Here is a 15,191-nt window from a genome sequence, read left to right as displayed (position 1 = left end):
TTTTAGCTGCCAGCAGTGGAGGGAACCTGCTCAGTGTTGCCATCTCAGTGGCTTTGCTCTACAAATTGGACCGGAGGGCTGCTGAGATGGGAGCGAAGCCGTTTGATGCTATCAACAGTACAACTTCCTGACGATTGTTATTCCAGTTTAACACTTGACCTGTTTTAAATAGCTCTGGAATTGCATTCGATAAGAGGCACACATTCTGCACATCGTATCTCCGGAGCTTTGGCTCGACGTGTGATTAAATATTTAGCTTTGTATTTTTAGCCGTTTTTTCACTTGAATATTTTATTGATTTTACCTTTTATAAGTGACAAGAAAACAGAATAAATAATAAATAAAGGCATATGGCAGGTTTTCGAAACCAAAACCGCACATAGGGAAGAAATATCTCTCACAATAATAGAATGAATGTGTTTTCTAGTTTGTTTGACTTTTAAAAGATGCCCTGACTGAATTATGACCTAATAAACACACTTGGTGCAGAAGTATGATGCTCATGTGATGCCTGCACACAAACGCTGCTCTGTCAGTGGATATTTTTGGATGTTTTTTTATATTCTGTGCTGCAAAAGGAGCTTTTTACCGCTTTTCACGGGGCATGAAATCCATCCTGGCCTGCATTCATTCAGCCGAGCATCCTTCTGTCTCTCTCAATCAGTCAGTTTGGGGTGTGAGCTGTGCTAAACTTGGCCTAGTAACCACAAAACCCGCCTCCCCGTCGCCTCGCTGCTTCTAAACCCCCTGATGCGCTCACAGGATGAGTCAGTGTCAGGACTGTCTGGCTTCCCAAGGGACGCTCTCTTCCATGCGAGTGGAAGTTGTTAGAGGCAAATTACACTCTGGAGGCCGACCAACTCTTTCTGGTAGTTGCTACCGGCTGGCTGGGTGTTACCGTGACACTCAGCTACAGCTCAGACAAGAAGCTACACCCACACAGGGAGACACATCCACTAACTCTGCCGTCAGCACTTTTTACTCCTTTTAGGACTGTTTGTTTTTCCAGACAGGCATGTTGCTGTAGCTTTTTTTTATGCCTTGAGCGTGGAAAACAAATTTTCATCCACCTCCACTGCGTTTGTGGCAGAAAACTGGCATCTGGAAGCCTGAGCACATTACACAGCAACTATTAGGTGAATTCAATCTTGAAATGTCATAAAGTGAAGACCGAATCAGCCCTTTTAAGAGCTTAACTTTATGGATTGCGAGTGCCGGTGTGTGTCCCAAAAGTGAAGTAAAGGACAGAGGAAAATCATTTCCCTGGATGGCAGAAATCATTAGAGCTGTCAGGAGCAGGGATCTACAGTGAGGAGTGGACTGGTGGAAAGTAATAAACAGTTTTACAGGAGGGAGGCCACTGCTGCTCAGGTAACCTTGAAAGTCCAGATTATCAACTGCCCAACAGTCTGTGAGGAAATGTAAAAAGTTCAGCAAATAGAGCGTCGCAGCCCATATCATGTCTGCTTCTACTCACATGACTCACTGGAACACGGCATCCTTTTACTCATAACGGCGTAATTAAGTTGCTTTATTTTGCTTATATATGTCAAGACTGACTCAAAAAGCTCCACAATTAAAGAGGGTGACAGAGTTAAAGCAATAAAACAATTATTTACTTTAATGTCAGTAGTATTGGGATGTATGTGTGAGTGTTAGTATAAATAGTGAACTGTTTTATAGTAAAAGGAAAGCAAAAGAGGCAAGAATGCAGTGTGGTGCATAGAGAGCCATGGTTCTGCTTTCTGTCAGGTGTGTTTTTATACTGGGAACACTGGGCCCAGCTATGACTGGATCACATCTACTGGGTATCTGCAACACAAAGTCCACGTGTTCACACAGGATAGTTTCTTTATCTTCACAAAAATACAGAAACACAGCTGAAGCACTCCCAAGAGCATGCCAAATCACCGTCGGCAATATAACCTTAACCCTACAACCATGTTGGCCAATCAGAAGCCTGGAAATAGACAGTACTGGTTCCAGTAAGCTACGAACTATGGCACATCGAGTAAGTGGGTATTAATATTAGTGTATTAAGGATGTCCCTAGATCGTTATAGATCACGGGGATTTTTAGTTAATTGGTACAGATGTACATCTATGCTTGATTTTTTTGTTTGTTCGTCCATCTTTTGACTCATGGAAAATGAAGTAAGCGCTGTAGAAATGGCCGTCATTCTTCCTCTGGCATGTAGGAGCTGTCTTTATCTGAACTGGATTATTACCACATTTGTTTGCAGGCCTGAGGTCTATTAGCCTGATTAAAGTCTTTGTCACGGTGCCTTCACTACCTAAAATCCCACAATAGTCTCTGTATGCCAAAACTGAGATACCTGCCTCCTCTGATTAATATTAAACAGAGATGCCACCTGCTGTTGTAATCAGGTACTGCAGCTAATTGACAATACTGGAACTGTGTGTTATCTAGGAAAATGATATCGACAGGTATTAAGTATTAAATGACTCGGACTGGATCGGGAGCAAAAAAAAATTTAAAAACTTCATCAGGACATCCCTAGCATGGACAGATTCTGACGACTCTGTCTCTCAATGTAGTGGAGAGTTAAAAGTCCTGTTATAGATGTTTAGAACCAGCACAATTTTGGTCACGACAATCAACAAAAAAAGATTTATTTATCAGAAACAAAAGTCTCTGTTCTCCCTGTCTACAAGTAAACACTGCAAAGTGTATCTGATTGTCTTCACACTGGAAGGAGTTTTACAAAAGCTCCATTTTCTGTGCCTAAAAACTGTGTTTGAATGTGGACTATAGGTCGAAAGACATAGAAGAAAATCTGTTTTTTCAAATAACAGCAGTGTACATGTGGTTAAGGCCAGAGACCAGCAGCTCAAGGAGGAAGGGTCATCACATATACTGCTGATTTTCACACCAATTAGACTTTGAGAGAAACATAAAACCACCTCCATTCCACTTTTATGAACACAGTGAAGAAATGAAGACTGTAGCTGACATGATTAACATCTCTTTACTGCTGTTTTATTTTGGTCCTGGTTGAATGTTAGAACAGTCAACAGTAACTTGAAGCATGAGAAGAGACTTGTTTTACTTTATTTAAACATTTAATCAATCTTTCCCTAGTTTTAACCCCCAGTGCTTTTCTGTTGCCTGAACCAAACCACAAGCAGCTCGGGAAGTGGGAGTACAAAGCAGAGAAGTTTGCTTTGTGCACCCACAATCCACCCCCATCATTTCCCTATAGCTTGTGAGCGATAAAAATCATAACACTTTTTACTCTCACCAAAAAAAAAAAAAAAAATAAGTGAATGCCACTGAAAAATAATCCACCCCACAATTATGCCGCCCTAAAAATACCCAGACAACGAACTCACACAGAAGAGTTACGTAAATGTAGAATGTGAACAGCAACGATGTTTGACATTTACACCCCACACATTAAACATCAACTCAGCAGGGACTGGGAGGTGATGAGACTAATTTTCCTCCCGAGGGGAATCTAGATTCAGAGCTCACAGGTGGATGCTGCGATGGGGGTGGGACTGTTGAAACGCAGACAGCAGCAGCGATGGAGCTTTCAAGTTAGCGTCAAGAGAAGGAACATGACAAAAGAAGGAGTGGAGCGCTGGCAATCCGTGATCAAAAGAGTGTGTTGGATATATGTTGTAGTGAAAGGAATATGTTGTGTGAGTGTTGCAACAAACAGAATTGGGCTGCGGGGATGTTGCTCCTGTTGGCATATTTGTTCAGTTTTGTCCAGGACTGTTGGGGAGATGCACTACTGTTGTAAAGTTTGGGGTCACCATGAAAACTCCCACTTTTATCCATGTGCTAAAATAACTGCACAAGGGTTTTCTAATCATCAATGAGCCTTTCAACACCATTAGCTAACACAATGTAGCATTAGAACACAGGAGTGACGGTTCAATTCAATTCAATTCAATTCAATTCAATTTTATTTATATAGCGCCAATTAGAGTCAAATTGTCTCGAGACGCTTTACAGAACCCATATGCCTGAACCCCCAGAGCAGCCCTAAGGAGACAATGGCAGGAAAACACCCTTTTAACAGGGAAAAAAACCTTGAGCAGAACCTGGCTCTAATGTGGGGGAACCCATCTGCTGCTGGCCGGACGGGTTGAGAGGGACAGAAGAGGTAGAGAGGTAGAGATAGAGGGGTAGAGATAGAGGGATAGAGATAGAGGGGTAGAGATAGAGGGGTAGAGATAGAGGGATAGAGGTAGAGGGGTAGAGATAGAGGGGTAGAGATAGAGGGGTAGAGATAGAGGGGTAGAGGTAGAGGGGTAGAGATAGAGGGGTAGAGATAGAGGGGTAGAGGTAGAGGGATAGAGGTAGAGGGGTAGAGCTAGAGGGATAGAGGTAGAGGGGTAGAGATAGAGGGGTAGAGATAGAGGGATAGAGGTAGAGGGGTAGAGATAGAGGGGTAGAGATAGAGGGATAGAGGTAGAGGGGTAGAGCTAGAGGGGTAGAGGTAGAGGGGTAGAGATAGAGGGGTAGAGGTAGAGAGGTGGGGGGTGGGACACAAGGACCATAAAACACACAGCATAATACATGCATGACAAGACAGATGATACATGCAAAGTACAACTAACATGGAAACTAATTATAGTTTACTGCTATGGTGTATGGCTCTGACATTAAATATACTACATATATAGCTGGTGGTAAATTCAAAAATATGTAGATGAGCAAATCAAGTATAGTGAGGGTGATGCAGAGTAGATTGATGGTTGCTGGAAATGTACCTCTGTACCCCTATGGAGATATTCCATTAAAAATCAGCTGTTTCCAGCTACAATAGTCATTTGCCACATTAACAATGTCTACACTGGATTTATCATTCATTTAATGGTATCTTCATTGAAAAAAAACTGCTTTTCTTTCAAAAATAAAGACATTTCTAAGTGACCCCAAACTTTTGAACGGTAGTGTATGTTTATGTAGATTCTTAGATGTCCAGTTTAAGGGATGACTAATCATAAGAGCTTTGGTAGAATGCAACTGGACTTTCCTTTTTAGTTTTTAAAGACCTGTCTTTTTAAGAGGGCAGTTAAACACCACTTATCAAGTACTTATGATGCAGTATTAATATCTCTTCCAAGAAAGTTTCACCACCGTCAACGTCTTGAGTCAACCCTCACCTTGCAGCTTCACACCCAATTCCACTTTTTTTAAAATTCCTTATTTTACCAGGTAAGATCGGTTGAGAACAATTTCTCATCTACAATGATGGCCTGGCAAGAACTTTAAGGAATGTAAGTCTTAATAGATCACTAATAGACCAATAGCCAGATGAGTTGAGAGTGACAACATATATATAAGTACCCGTTAGTCAGTCAGTTAGATCTAAAAAGAAAAGTCTTTTGGATGAGAGGTGAAATAGTTCTCAGTAACCAAAAACAGAAGTCATTTAATATACACTATTTTAACAGAAATATTCAGGTTTGTCCAAATTGCTGCTTTAAAATATTTGAATCCGTTGTCATTTTAGGTCCAAATTACCCTGTCCAACCAAACCCTGTGTATTTATGGTGTCCCACAGGAAAGCGTACTGAGCCCGTTTTACTTCATTACCACTAACATCTTAAATTATCACATAGCGGTTTCACAGCAGTTCATATCTATGAATTCACAGCCATGTGAGCCAGGAGTGACGATATACTAGTATGTATCTGGAACTCCCCATTAGTCAGTCAGTTAGATCTGAAAAAGACTCTTGGATGAGAGGTAAAATGTTCTCAAGAACCGAAAAAAGAACTAAAGTTGTCTTCTGTAGAAGCTCTTAGATATTGGGAAGTTAACAAAATTTATGAATTTTAACTTATCATATTGCCAGGTTTGACCAAATTGCAAAAAAGTGCTTGTAATCATGGTGTCCCACAGGGAAGCGTAGTGGAACCTTTTTACTTTTGCACGTATACATATATAATTGAAATGAGAGTCCAGTACAGAATCCTCAGTGTAGAAACCTATATACGTGAAGATGCACTATCCTTTAATATTGAATGAATCAACAGAGCTGCAGTCCAGAGGCTGTAGATCCAGGTCACAGGTTTTTATTTGAAAAAACAACTCAAGATGAGAGGCAGGTAGTTTGATGATTTATTAAAATGCAGCTCTTCAAACTTTGAACAGATAGCACAAAGCTCTAGGAGGATGCTGCAGTTCTGTCTACAGTACATTTAATCCACATACAGAATGTTCACAAACATGTTGTAATTATGTTGTTAGGCAAACTTGAATCAGCCAAAAAACACTCATTATTTCAGTAAAGTCCATATGGACGCCACTGTCTTCATAATTAAGCAATTCTGGACGTTGGAAGTCACAATCTGAGGAATCTGCAACAATTTAGACACATAAACACTATTCAGTATAATGAGGTTCATTCAGAGTCAGTCACTAATGGTCTCCCAGATGGAAAATCACAAGGCAGAAGCCAGAATTGGAGGTTGAGTGAAAGATGTGATTATTATGACAAGCTAATTGGCGGTGAGTTCCCAGGTCTTTCTGCTTTGAGGGTCACGTCACTTTCATTTGACTGGGTTTTAATTAGAAAGTATAATGATGGTCTGCATAATGATGGTAAAGCCTCCACTTTCCACATCTTTTCTACAGACTGCATACAACCACAAGTACACAGCAAAAGAGAAGAATCTTCTTCCCACTCTGATTTAATTCACAGTGAGTGGACCTTATCCATGAGTGTGTTTGCCAGCATCGTCTGCCTGGCTCATTGGCCTCTGCAACTTTTTTCATTTGATGTGCTTTGTGTCAAATTCACACCCGATTTCCCTGCAGTTGTGTGTCTCTCAGTGAGTCTCTTCTTCGCCAACCGGAGCACAAAAGTGAACATGAGGCTTGGAGGTGACCTGCCGGCTCTGATCTCAGGGCTTCGCTGCTGTTCGTCCGCTCACTCATAGCATTTTCTTCCTGAAGGTTTTGCAAATTTTCTGAAATTTGGGCAATTTTATTTACTGAACTTTTGGATTTTTTCAGACAAGGAAACAATATTTTTTAGTGCCTGTAAATGAGGACACCGGGAGGGTTAAACACGGCAGAGTGAACTTTATGTGCCCTTCATTGCATTTAGTCTTAGTGTGAACATAAGATATGAACAGCTCTCTGAAATCTGAAGATCTCATTTGTATTTCACAAGAAAAAAGAATAGACAACGAGAAACAGAAATTGGCAGACATCCCTGCAGTGTAAACATATGCAGACACATTACTGCAGTTAAGCAGTAAGACAGTAAAGCAACGTTTGCATCAGTTCTGCTTTTCGATTTTAAATTAAGATGAGCAGTGTGTGAAGCCTCGCTCTCCTTCCTATCTCGTTAAGTGTCAGGGATCAGTAAGGACTCGTATCAGACAGCAGACAAGACGCAGAAGGCATTGAATTAGATAGAGGGCCGAGGGAATACAGAGAGAAAGACCGATAAAGGGAAAAGGACAGAAGGGAGACTTGTAAGTTCAGCATTGGGAGCCTCTTCCTGATGCGTTGTGGAATGGATTAGCTGTGGAGGGTTGCACAGAAAATAATCATATTTAAACCTGAGAGAGTGCCACACTGGTCAAATCAGCAGACATTTATTGCACTTTCTGGAGATTATTTCACCCAACGAGACCTGATCAGTGGTTGCACCAGCACTGTCTATGATAGATATCGACCTTCGTCTGCTTATTTAGTAGACAAAGACAAAAACATCACCACTTCCCTACCTGGTCACATGGAGCTGATGTCATTTTCTGATAAATCATGGGAGATTGAGTTCTCTCTAATACAACACCCACATCTTCATGTCCTCATGGGTGAGGAACACCCATCCACCCAGGGGGCTGTAATCACATGTAGGTCAGTGGAGCGGATAAGCAATGCTGCTCGTTTCTCGGTTCATGAAGCTGCTGCAGAATCAACTCCACAGCAATAAACATGACCTCTGACTCATTCTGTTGATGATAAACCAGTGAGATCAGCAGCTACCTTCCATCAATAACATGAGCTGCTGTGAAAATGACTCGCCATAGACTCCCTTTTTAAGATTCCACTTCCGCTTTTTGTCTTTGTGTGACTTTCCAGGAATCTGTCGTGTGTTTTTATTTCCAATATCTTTCCTAAAAAACACAGGAAAATACAAGTGTTGCTCCTGGTCAAGATCACTGGTGTTGGTGAAATAAAAATATGAAAATGAAAAATCAAGTGCTTCTCAAGGATCAGGCCAGTGGTCAAGTAGAGATGAAAAAATAATGAGTGTTCTTATTAGTAGTGGAAGCACAGATGATTAGACGGCAGGCTGAAAAGTATCCGAGGTACTAAAATCCTTTATTAATACATGGATTGTATGGAAACATGGATTATCCTAGTATTAATAAAGGATTTCTGTATTTGAGACCAGAATACCTCGGATACTTATATATATGTGTGTGTGTGTGTGTGTGTGTGTGTGTGTGTATGTATATATATATACATATATGTGTGTAACCATCACAGAATCAGCTGTGACCAACAGTCATGTGGCAAAAGTTCTGAGATTTGTCGGCTGAACTGCAGGCAGTGTTTCCACAGAGCAGAGAGGAGACAACAACAGAGACAGAGGAAAATCAAATGTATTTAAATAGTAAAGTAAATGCAGCATGGCTCAAAAACGTAAACAGAGGAGCAAGTTGTTGGAAGATATGGTCCACATGGTGAAACATCTTTCTCAAGTAAATAAAACAGCTAATCTGTAGAGGTAAGAACATAAATAGCTAAATGTGTATAGCATTATGGTGTTTACCTGTGGATTTGTGTAAAATTGTTGTACATGTTGATTCCAGTTTTTCAAAATAGTGTCATGCTGCACAGAAGACATTTCTGCTCTGTGTTTCTAACTATGTTTGTTCTGTTTTCATAGAAGTGCTGGACTTTATATTGCTGTGAAAAATGAGCCCACAGGGAGTAAAAACATGACAGGAAGCAAAAAAAAAAACACCAAGAATGTGCTGGGAGTCAGCAGGGTTACATGACAAACCCTAGGTTGTCCTGGTTTTCTAATAGTGGGATTTAAGAATAGAACATAATTAATGCAAATGATTATAAGGAACTTGCTGCAAAGAGGGCCAAGTGTTGTGAATAATTCATCCGTTCATTTGGATAAATGGCATGCTTTAATCAGCTATGGTGTCCTGGTTTCCTGCAGCTTCAGATAGAAAACACGATTGTTCTGTGATCTTCTGCTTCTGTCTTGGTGTCGCTGCAGGATGATGGTGTTCGGAGTGCTGACGCTGGTCCTGAGCTGGACTTCGCTGGGAGCCGACCTGGCCACCGCTGTGGTGAGCTGCTTCACGTCCTCACCCCGACTTCCCCCGACTTCCCCTCGACTTACCCTCGACTTCCCCCCGACTTCCCCTCGACTTCCCCCGACTTCCCCTCGACTTCCCCCCGACTTCCCCTCGACCTCCCCCCGACTTCCCCTCGACTTCCTCTGACTTCCCCCGACTTCCCCCCGACTTCCCCTCGACTTCCCCCCGACTTCCCCTCGACTTCCCCTCGACTTCCCCCGACTTCAACTCGACTTCCCCCCGACTTCCCCTCGACATCCCCCCGACTTCCCCTCGACTTCCCCCCGACATCCCCTCGACTTCCCCTCGACTTCCCCCCGACATCCCCTCGACTTCCCCTCGACTTCCCCCCGACTTCCTCTGACTTCCCCCGACTTCCCCTCGACTTCCCCCCGACTTCCCCTCGACTTCCCCCCAACATCCCCTCGACTTCCCCTCGACTTCCCCTCGACTTCCCCCCGACTTCCTCTGACTTCCCCCGACTTCCCCCCTCCTGATCATACCTGACAGTGATGACAAATTGCTGCAGCGACACACACTGAAAAATGTCTTTCACTGTGTGGGCATAAGGGAGAAGTAGATGATTATACTCTGCATACATTTAGCCACAGATGGGCTTCAGTTTATTTTACAAAATGTGCAGTTGGGTCAATCTGTAATTGAGGGACTTTTGAAGTCCATGGGATGTATCTGCATACATTTTTATTAAAAGTAAACCTTCTAATGAGCTAAACTGTCTCTCTCTGTCTCTCTCTCTGTCTCTCTGTCTCTCTCTCTCTCTGTCTCTCTCTGTCTATCTCTCTCTCTCTCTGTCTCTCTCTGTCTATCTCTCTCTGTCTCTCTGTCTCTCTGTCTCTGTCTCTCTCTGTCTTTCTCTCTCTGTCTCTCTGTCTCTCTCTCTCTCTCTGTCTCTGTCTCTCTGTCTCTCTCTGTCTGTCTGTCTCTGTCTCTCTGTCTCTCTCTCTCTCTCTCTGTCTCTGTCTCTCTGTCTCTCTCTGTCTCTCTCTGTCTCTGTCTCTCTGTCTCTCTCTCTCTCTGTCTCTCTCTGTCTATCTCTCTCTCTCTCTGTCTCTCTCTGTCTATCTCTCTCTGTCTCTCTGTCTCTCTGTCTCTCTCTCTCTCTGTCTCTCTCTGTCTCTCTCTCTGTCTCTCTGTCTCTCTCTCTCTCTGTCTCTCTCTGTCTATCTCTCTCTCTCTCTGTCTCTCTCTGTCTATCTCTCTGTCTCTCTGTCTCTCTGTCTCTGTCTCTCTCTCTGTCTTTCTCTCTCTGTCTCTCTGTCTCTCTCTCTCTCTCTGTCTCTGTCTCTCTGTCTCTCTCTGTCTGTCTGTCTCTGTCTCTCTGTCTCTCTCTCTCTCTCTCTGTCTCTGTCTCTCTGTCTCTCTCTGTCTCTCTCTGTCTCTCTCTGTCTCTGTCTCTCTGTCTCTGTCTCTCTGTCTCTCTCTGTCTCTCTGTCTGTCTGTCTCTGTCTCTCTGTCTCTATCTCTCTGTCTCTCTCTGTCTCTGTCCCTTTGTCTCTCTGTCTCTGTCTCTCTGTCTCTCTCTGTCTCTTGCTTCTTTACGCCTAATTTAAGCTGAAAGCTGAAAACATTTCCTGTAAACTGTGCACAGGTGAGACGACCCTGCAGTGTCATCTGAAAAGGTTTTCTGACCACGATCATGAATTCCTCTGATCTGGGATGTCTGTCTGTCCCCTCAGTTCATCTCCTCCGTCAGACTAAAAATAGACCGACAAAAGAACAGATCCTGAACGCACACCTTCCTCTGTGTTATTATAGGAGCCTGAATAAGTTGATTCACAGTCAAGGATTACGACAGCAGGAATCCAATCAGGGCTTTTTAAAGCTTATCATCCTCAGTAGGTGAAGGATTTCAGTGTTGTGATTTAAAAAAAGCCACCAAGTGTGTTTCAGTGATGTGGAGGTGATACATGAAAACACAGAGAGGCATTTCAGAGGATTATTACTGGATGGATGAGCTCTGGGGGTTTGACTCAGGTCTGTATGATGCTCTGATAGTTTATATGGGATGATGAGCGTTTAACAGAAAGCAGCAGAAGTTCCACACCAGAGCCGCCGTTGTTTCAGCTAGTTCAGCTAATTTCCATCTGTTGTCCCACACATAAAAGGAAAAAAATGAAAGATAAATAAAAATACAGCGTTACAGACGTATAAAAGACAATATAGTAAAACAAAGACGACAGTTAATACTGACTGGGTTAAACCTACCCTAAAGTGCTACTATTTTAGAAAAGTGCTTTTTTTGTCATAAAGTGCAAATAGTCTGTTTTTAAAATATCTGAATTTAAAGTGCCTGAATTCCTCTATGTCCACATGTTTGATTGTCAATCAGCCACATCTTCTACTGTCTCTGATAGTTGGAGGTAAAGGATTCCAGTTTGTGCAACCTTTAATAGATAAGGCATTCTGTGCAAAGGTGGACTTTCTGAATTTTACTTCACAGTCAGCTCTTGTGGCCGACCTCATACTACCAATACCATTTTTCTTTTTGATAAAATGCCCCAGGGGTGGTGGGTTCATCCCATCACAGACTTATAGATGAAACAAGCTCTTTTAGATGATGGATTGCTGTGTTCTGTTTTTTGGTTTTGTTCTTTAGTCTCAGAGTGAGTGTTCTGTTGTTGTGTGGATCTTTGTCTTGCTTTGTGTGTGTCGTGTGTTCGTCCTGTGAGTTTGTGAGTGTGTGGTGCGTCGTGTTCGTGGATCTTGTGTCCAGGAGGTGTGTGATTGGCTGGTAGGATGTCAGTAAGGCACTGGCTTCTCTCCACCTCTTTAAAATCCGGCGGTCTGCAGTGGATGGAGAACCTCACCGACAGCAGAACCTTCTGTCTGATCCCAGACCGCAAACGATTCGTTGATTCCCGTGAATCTGTAGATTAGTTTAGTTTTGATTTTGTTTGGTAGACTTAGTTAGCCCTTTTATAGTAGTTGTATTTTTGTTGGATGTTTTATGTTTGAGTGCTAGATCGCCTCCTTAGTTTGAATCCAGTCATTCGTTTGAATGTGTCGCCTATTGAATGACCTGTTTCATTTAACCCTCTTGTCGTCCTGCGGGTCAGATTGACCCATTTTAAAGTTTGAAAATGTGGAAAAAATATAAATATTTTCACAGTGAAACTTCTGATATCCACATTTTCAACATTTTTGGGGAATTTTTGAACATTTTTTGGTGGAAAAAAGAAATGTTAAAAATGTTTCTTTAGAACATTCACTTAAAAAAATCAACCAAAATCCAGTGAAATTCACTGGATTTTGGTTGATTTTTATGTGAATGTTCTTAAAGAAAATATTAGAAGTTTTACTGATATATATGGAATCACTTTAGATGTTTTTAGGATTTTTTTGGAAGATTTTTACTCATTTTTTGAAAATATTTACAAGAATTTTCTTTCCAAATTTGGGGATTTAAAAAAAAAAATAAAACTTTTAAGGGAAACTTTTAAGGAATTATTGGCATTTTCTTCCTGAAGGTTTTACAAATTTTCAGAAACTTGGGAAATTTTTTTTGCAGAATTTTTGGATTTTTTTCAGACAAGGAAACATTATTTTTTGGTGCCTGTAAATGAGGACAACAGGAGGGTTAAGCATCACACGGTCCAAACTGTGAAGATTCCCTGACCTCCACCCAGACCGAGGCTGGATCCACTTGAAATGAAAATCGGTTCTAATCCGACCAGCTCCACATGTAGCAGGAACCTAAAATCTCCTCGGATCAGAGTTCAGACGCTGTGTTTGTTTGCATCGCTGCAGATCTGCATGTGTGGCTGTTTACAGGTGTGTGTGTGTGTGTGTGTGTGTGTGTGTGTGTGTGTGTGTGTGTGTGTGTGTGTGTGTGTGTGTGTGTGTGTGTGTGTGTGTGTGTGTGTGTGTGTGTGTGTGTGTGTGTGTGTGTGTGTGTGCGCGTGTGTTTCTGACTGACAGATGTTTGTGTATCTGTAAGGGAATCTTCACATTGTGGGCTACAATTAGCTTAGCGCCTGAATACACAGTAAATAAATGCAGAACTCCTAATTACCAGCAGCAGGGAGTCAGATCTCTGTTCTCTGAGAATCGCTGCTGTCCCTCCAGGAATTCCAACAGACTCGCTCCTGAATCGCAGAGCTCCTCAGTCTCTAACAAACCAGCTCTGGTTTTTGCTGAGAATCTTAATCCCATCAGTGTGTGTGTCTCATTAACGAAGCCCTCAGAGAAGGTAGAGCTGCTGTTTGTCCCGAACCCCAGGGACGTTCAGCATTCAGTTCAGAGGAGACTGCCTCATCACGTTCTGTTTTCTGCAGGGTTCTTGTTAGCACTCTGCAGAGAAAGTGTTTGTGACTGACAGAATTACAAACTCTTCCTGTCTAGATGTGTTAAAGTGAATTATTAAAGCAGCTTTTATTTATCTCCCAGGAAGATGATGTTAATGATTGGGCTTTAAGCGTTTTACAGGCGTTAACTAAATATTAATGCCAGGTGGATTATTTAGTATTTCACTGCGTGTTTAACCTTCCTTATTTCAGGAACGTTTCTTACTTTAACGTCTCCTGTTGTGTTTCAGGGAACCAGTGATTTCTGCGTGTCTCCTGATAAATACGTCATGAGTCAAACGAAGGGCATCATCAGCGCTGGTGAGTTTCTCTGATAATCACATGAATACTGTGGCTTTATTTTAGAGCATGAATCTGCAGCTGGGACATTAGTTGTATTAAATCCTGCTTTAAAACATGATGTTTTGTGTTTGTGTGTTCCACAGACATCGTTCATTACTACATTTACTGCAACCAGACTCTCTCCAACCCCTTCCAGCAGGTAGGAAATGTGACGCTTCAGACTGAACCAAGCAGGAGGCGTTAGTTCAGTGATTTACAGAGCTTCAGATGTCTATACGTCCTGGTAAAACAGGACTTATTTGGTGGAAACAGGACTCTAGATGTGACTGGGAACACAAAGCCGGTTTTCAGGGAATCTAAGAAGTGCAATCTGACACTTGTTGGATGTTTTACACGTGGATTGCAGTTTCTTTAGACTCAGGTTGCTTAAATGTGACTTCTTTAACAAAATAAAGAAAGAAATGGGGAGCCATATAATACCTTACCTGAGGAAACTGGCATCTTTTTTCACCTATACAAATAATTTAAAAAATTTAAATAATTAAAAAAAATCATCCAGAAGAACTAAAAAGTTTTACACAACGATATGAACTTGTGGACTTTTGTTGAAGACTCTTATCGTAATGTTTAAATGACCTCAGGTAGATTTCTGTAATAAATCACACGGGTTTTAAATCTTAATATTTAAAATAAAAATTTGTTTAATGCAATATCTTTTGCTGTTAACAGAGTAAATCAAACTGCTGTCAAACTATCAACATTTTCTTAGTGAAAAGTTGTTTAAACTTTAAAAAGTTTCATGTTATAAACATCCAAAGAATATCAACTTAAAACATAAAAACATAATAATGTAGGGCCTTCCCTTCACATTTAACATTGATATATTATTTTTCAGGTAAATTTGTAGAATAAATAACAATCTCTGGTCTTATTTTCACATTTAAATTAGTTGGTTAAACTTAATAATATTTTAGAGTCTTAAACTGACTATTTAATCGGGTAAATGTGACAATACCTAATTTTATAGGGTCTTAACCTCAATAATTAAAATATTCAGATAATGAATAATACTGTAGGGTCTCAACCTGTAAATGTAAATCAGGTAAATCTGCATAGTAAAGAATATTATCAGGGCTAAAACTCAATACTTAAATTAGTTAGGTAAATGTGTATAATAAATTATATTGTAGGGTCTTAATATTTGGTAACGTACACTGGAGATATTAGTCTAATTTCTATGTTTGAAATGACTTTGGGACAACAT

At 41.2% G+C, this 15,191-nt stretch overlaps 1 protein-coding gene across 4 annotated transcripts in view; it reads left to right on the top strand.

The window, feature by feature from the left end:
• The window catches only part of ttyh2 (tweety family member 2), a 93,836-nt gene that overhangs the window by 65,485 nt on the left and 13,160 nt on the right, over positions 1-15,191 (top strand). For all 4 annotated transcript variants that reach the window (XM_035947697.2, XM_035947696.2, XM_023269272.3 and 1 more), the window contains exons 6-8: positions 9,239-9,311; positions 13,876-13,945; positions 14,071-14,126. In XM_035947697.2, the coding sequence (XP_035803590.1) occupies positions 9,239-9,311; positions 13,876-13,945; positions 14,071-14,126 (199 nt within the window). The remainder of the gene's footprint in view (positions 1-9,238; positions 9,312-13,875; positions 13,946-14,070; positions 14,127-15,191) is intronic.

This window comes from Amphiprion ocellaris, chromosome 18, assembly GCF_022539595.1.
Source record: "Amphiprion ocellaris isolate individual 3 ecotype Okinawa chromosome 18, ASM2253959v1, whole genome shotgun sequence".
NCBI lineage: Eukaryota > Metazoa > Chordata > Actinopteri > Pomacentridae > Amphiprion > Amphiprion ocellaris.
Note: the sequence above shows the minus strand (reverse complement) of the source record. Positions and strands in the feature narration are given on the sequence as shown.